Source organism: Uranotaenia lowii, chromosome 1 (assembly GCF_029784155.1).
Source record: "Uranotaenia lowii strain MFRU-FL chromosome 1, ASM2978415v1, whole genome shotgun sequence".
Taxonomy (NCBI): Eukaryota; Metazoa; Arthropoda; class Insecta; order Diptera; family Culicidae; genus Uranotaenia; species Uranotaenia lowii.
In genome coordinates, this window is record NC_073691.1 from 201,005,430 (window position 1) to 201,011,429 (window position 6,000).

Sequence of the window (6,000 nt, forward strand, 5' to 3'; positions counted from 1 at the left end):
ATTTTTGTGATTTTTGTCATTTTTGTGATTTTTGTCATTTTTGTCATTTTTGTCATTTTTGTCATTTTTGTCATTTTTGTCATTTTTGTCATTTTTGTCATTTTTGTCATTTTTGTCATTTTTGTCACTTTTGTCATTTTTGTCAATTTTGTCATTTTTGTCATTTTTGTCGTTTTTGTCGTTTTTGTCGTTTTTGTCATTTTTGTCATTTTTGTCATTTTTGTCATTTTTGTCATTTTTGTCATTTTTGTCATTTTTGTCATTTTTGTCATTTTTGTCATTTTTGTCATTTTTGTCATTTTTGTCATTTTTGTCATTTTTGTCATTTTTGTCATTTTTGTCATTTTTGTCATTTTTGTCATTTTTGTCATTTTTGTTATTTTTGTCATTTTTGTCATTTTTGTCATTTTTGTCATTTTTGTCATTTTTGTCATGTTTGTCATTTTTGTCATTTTTGTCATTTTATGTCATTGTTGTCATTTTTGTCATTTTTGTCATTTTTGTCATTTTTGTCATTTTTGTCATTTTTGTCATTTTTGTCATTTTTGTCATTTTTGTCATTTTTGTCATTTTTGTCATTTTTGTCATTTTTGTGATTTTTGTGATTTTTGTCATTTTTGTTATTTTTGTCATTTTTGTCATTTTTGTCATTTTTGTCATTTTTGTCATTTTTGTCATTTTTGTCATTTTTGTCATTTTTGTCATTTTTGTCATTTTTGTCATTTTTGTCATTTTTGTAATTTTTGTAATTTTTGTCATTTTTGTCATTTTTGTCATTTTTGTCATTTTTGTCATTTTTGTCATTTTTGTCATTTTTGTCATTTTTGTCATTTTTGTCATTTTTGTCATTTTTGTCATTTTTGTCATTTTTGTCATTTGTGTCATTTTTGTCATTTTTGTCATTTTTGTCATTTTTTTCATATTTGTCATTTTTTTAATTTTTGTCATTTTTGTAATTTTGTGATTCTGGCATTTTTGTCATTTATGTCATTTTTTGTCATTTTTGTCATTTTTGTCATTTTTGTCATTTTTGTCATTTCTGTCATTTTTGTCATTTTTGTCATTTTTGTCATTTTTGTCATTTTTGTCATTTTTGTCATTTTTGTCATTTTTGTCATTTTTGTCATTTTTGTCATTTTTGTCATTTTTGTCATTTTTGTCATTTTTGTCATTTTTGTCATTTTTGTCATTTTTGTCATTTTTGTCATTTTTGTCATTTTTGTCATTTTTGTCATTTTTGTCATTTTTGTCATTTTTGTCATTTTTGTCATTTTTGTCATTTTTGTCATTTTTGTCATTTTTGTCATTTTTGTCATTTTTGTCATTTTTGTCATTTTTGTCATTTTTGTCATTTTTGTCATTTTTGTCATTTTTGTCATTTTTGTCATTTTTGTCATTTTTGTAATTTTTGTAATTTTTGTAATTTTTGTAATTTTTGTAATTTTTGTAATTTTTGTAATTTTTGTAATTTTTGTAATTTTTGTAATTTTTGTAATTTTTGCCATTTTTGCCATTTTTGTAATTTTTGTAATTTTTGTCATTTTTGTCATTTTTGTCATTTTTGTCATTTTTGTCATTTTTGTAATTTTTGTAATTTTTGTAATTTTTGTAATTTTTGTAATTTTTGTAATTTTTGTAATTTTTGTAATTTTTGTAATTTTTGTAATTTTTGTAATTTTTGTAATTTTTGTAATTTTTGTAATTTTTGTAATTTTTGTAATTTTTGTAATTTTTGTAATTTTTGTAATTTTTGTAATTTTTGTAATTTTTGTAATTTTTGTGATTTTTGTAATTTTTGTAATTTTTGTAATTTTTGTAATTTTTGTAATTTTTGTAATTTTTGTCATTTTTGTCATTTTTGTCATTTTTGTCATTTTTGTCATTTTTGTCATTTTTGTCATTTTTGTCATTTTTGTCATTTTTGTCATTTTTGTCATTTTTGTCATTTTTGTCATTTTTGTCATTTTTGTCATTTTTGTCATTTTTGTCATTTTTGTCATTTTTGTCATTTTTGTCATTTTTGTCATTTTTGTCATTTTGGTCATTTTTGTCATTTTTGTCATTTTTGTCATTTTTGTCATTTTTGTCTTTTTTGTCATTTTTGTCATTTTTGTCATTTTTGTCATTTTTGTCATTTTTGTCATTTTTGTCATTTTTGTCATTTTTGTCATTTTTGTCATTTTTGTCATTTTTGTCATTTTTGTCATTTTTGTCATTTTTGTCATTTTTGTCATTTTTGTCATTTTTGTCATTTTTGTCATTTTTGTCATTTTTGTCATTTTTGTCAATTTTGTCATTTTTGTCATTTTTGTCATTTTTGTCATTTTTGTCATTTTTGTCATTTTTGTCATTTTTGTCATTTTTGTCATTTTTGTCATTTTTGTCATTTTTGTCATTTTTGTCATTTTTGTCATTTTTGTCATTTTTGTCATTGTTATCATTTTTGTCATTTTTGTCATTTTGGTTTTTATTTCAATTCTTAAAATTTTGTAATTTTTGTCATTTTTTAAATTTTTGTTATTTCTGAACTTTTTGTATTTTTTTTCATGGTTGTCATTTTTGTCATTTTTGTTATTATTTTTTGTCATTTTTGTAGTTTTTGTTATCATTATTATATTTGTAGGTTCTGTCATTTTTGTGTTTTTTGTCATTTCTGGAATTCTTTTCATTTTTGTCATTGCTGTCAATTTTGTAATTTTTGTTATTTTTGTAATTATTATCTATCTATTTTTTTTTTAATTTTTGTCGTATTTTTCAATAATTGTTTTAAGTATTTTGGTCACTTTTGTATTTTCTTGAATATTAGTAATTTTTGTATTTTTTTTTATTTTTGTCAAAATTCGTTGAACATTTTTTTCAATGAACTGAATTGCTTTGAACCACCCCAGGCAAAACTAGTTAAAGTGTGAATTATTTCTCGCGCCGATCATAATGATACAAATGCGTGAAGAATTATTTGTGATTTGTGTGCGTTCTGCTTGGCTGATTTGGTGCGTTTGGTTTGGCTGCCCATTGATGCGTGAAAATCACAGGAATTCCACATTCACTTATGCATGCTGCCGAGGTCCCGATGACGAAAAATTTTAATTAACTGTATGCTTGTCGATCCGTGCCGCAGCCACGTCCTATACGTATATCTCACTCCGATTAGCCGAATGATTTAGGCGAGCTGCAGGTCCCGGATCTGTTTGTACCTTCTTCAAGTGGTTTCTGATGACAGAATATGCCATTTCGCAAGTGTCTGCTGAATTCAAATGAGGACACGCCAAAGTTTTTGACTGATGATAGAGCCATAAAATACGTTCACGATCGAGAGCATTGCCGCCATAAAGTTGGTGGTACTTTAGTTTGAAGGAATTTTAATGGTGGCTCCAGAGAGTGTCCACATATGTTTTAACTTGTTCGCAAAATTAGTTCTCCGTTCAGTCGGAAGCACTGAAAGGAGTTAAACCAATTTTAGTTAGTGGCGTCAAATTAAAATTCCGAATAATATTTCGGGTCACCGAATCTGGACCGGATGAGAATTAACTACCGTTGAAACATAGACGAAAACTGGGGTTTACACTAAGTACACATGTTTAAGTGTTCAAGTTGTTCTTTAGAATTTTCTCTCCGGACAAACAACACGTATGCATGGCAAAAGTGTCACAGACAGATGCCACTGTCAATCAAAGTATCCATAGCGTTTCGTTTGAACTGTTGCAATGTAGAGTCAAACAAACCGCCTACTGCGTTCGAGTTTCTGCACCCGAAAGAAGCATTTTTTTAATATGAATCGACAATTGCGATTTTCATAAATGTTTACAACTGCAACACTTTCCAAGAAAAAGATATTTCTCCAACAACTTCTAATGGAGACTTAGATAAATGAAGACAAACTGGAATCGTGGCAAACGGCAACGTCAAACCGACATAAGAGGATACATCTGAGCGTGTCTAGCGGATTAAATTAATGGCCCAACTAGTTTTCGAACTTCCGCTGGAAGCGTGCACTATTTGTCGGTCTCGCGACACCCCCCTAGCAGCCGGCCAGCGGCGACGAGGTGTAAATCATGTCCCTAATCGGATGCAGCACTCACTCACTCATTCACTTTCACTTTCGCCGGATAAATTAATTGCCGGCGGAAAAAGGTGGTGGATCCGATGATTGATGATCCACTTGACCACGAACTGAAGCACTGCTGGATTGTAGGAAAACGAACGATCTAACGATACACACCTACACTTCGAGGTTCCGGGGAAGTTCTCCAAAACACCGCTTGGCTTTCAAAACTTTAAGTGTCTCTTCTCAAGAAAAAAGTCCAACACAGTCACAGAACGTTCCCAGAAGGAAAAGTCTCATAGAGCTAGAGATTTTTAATTGGAAGAGCAGCTCCTCGTCGTTGGAAATATGTATGTTTGCTTGCCTGCCAATATGCGACTACTCCGGATGAAATTGTGATCCGAAATGCGCCGGCGGCGGGACCTCTTTGGTGTGGTCGGGATCGGTCTCTCTTGGCCTTTTTTTTGGGATGACGACAAGTTCGATCAGAGCACTGGCCGGGCGGTGGGTGTGATCAGAGATTTTGCCGGAGCAATGAGGTCGGACCAAGGCGGTAACCTGTTGCATTACTTGGCACGGGGGCCATCAACATCTAGGGATAGGGTTGTCAGAGATAGGTGTTTCTCTCAGGAAGTTGTTCCACAACTTTGTGATCTATCACACAGGTCTGTTTTCTTTGTTTTTGTCAGACAAAAACATAAAACTTAGAAAACTGCTAAGTCTTATTATACCCAAGTAAACTTTGATCGAAGCTTTAGTATTGCTTCAGTTGAATATCTAACAATTTTTGTAATTTCGTTTAAAAGAATGGCTGACTCGGTGTGACCTGATGAGAGTCCCGTTTCTGATGAGTTTAAAATTCGTTCTTATCTCAAGCTGTCCTTCCAACTTGGTCTAATTTCAATGAGATGAAATACTTAAATTGTCTTTTCAACAATTTCTTTGAATTACAAGCTGTCCTCTCGACATGCATGAAATTTTTTTATCAATACGTTTAAGCTGTTCTTTCAACTTGCCTTTAAATTCTCTAGCTATTCTTGAAACTTGCTCGGAATTTATAATAATTCCTTAAGGCTGTCCTTTCAACTCGCCTTTCAAATTCCAAGCTGTCCTCTCAATTCGATAGAAATTTTAATCGAATTCTTCCGGCTGTCCCCTCAACTCGCCTTTCAATTCAAAGCTGTTCTTTCAACTCGCTTGAAATTTTTATTGCTTTGTTCAGGCTGTCCTTTCTACTCGCCTTCAAATTTAAGCTGTTCTCTCGCTTGAAATTAATCGATTTGTTCAGGCTGTCTTCTCAACTCGCCTTCAAATTCCAAACTGTCCAATTAGCTTGAAATTTCTGTCGATTTCAATTTCAGGCAGCCAACTCGCCTTTCAATTTCAAGCTGTTCTCCATATGCGCCTTTCCACTCCAAGCTGTCCTCTCAGCTCGACTTCATTTTCAGGCTGTCATCTCAATTCGCTTGAAATTTTTATGAATTTGTTCAGGCTGTTCTCCAACTCGCCACTCAATTTCAAGCTGTCCTCTCAACTCGCTTGAAATTTTTATTTGTTCAGGCTGTCCTCTCAACTCACCTTTAAAATTCTAGCTGTACTATCAACTCGCTTAAATTATCATAAATATGTTCAGGCTGTTCTCTCAACTCCCCTTTTGATGTCAAGCTGTCCGCTGAATTCGCCTTTCAATTTCAGGACTCACTTGAAATTTTTATTAACTTATTCAGGCTGTCCTCTCAACTCGCCTATCAATTTCAGGCTTACTTCTCAACTCGCTTGAATTTTTTTTTATTTGTTCAGGCTGTCCTCTCATCTTGCCTTTCGATTCCAAGCTGTCATCTCAACTCGCTTGAAACTTTTATTGCTTTGTTCAGGCTGTTTTCTCAACTCGCCTCTCGATTTCATGCTGTCCTCTCAACTCGCTTGAAATTTTCAGCGATTTCTTCAACTCTTCATTA

General features: G+C 31.5%; 1 protein-coding gene across 1 annotated transcript in view; it reads right to left on the reverse strand.

The window, feature by feature from the left end:
* Window positions 1-4,608: 4,608 nt before the first annotated feature.
* The window catches only part of LOC129738298 (muscle-specific protein 300 kDa-like), a 52,591-nt gene continuing 51,199 nt past the window's right edge, over window positions 4,609-6,000 (reverse strand). The window contains exon 4 of the mRNA XM_055729480.1: window positions 4,609-4,634. Within this exon, the coding sequence (XP_055585455.1) occupies window positions 4,609-4,634 (26 nt within the window). The remainder of the gene's footprint in view (window positions 4,635-6,000) is intronic.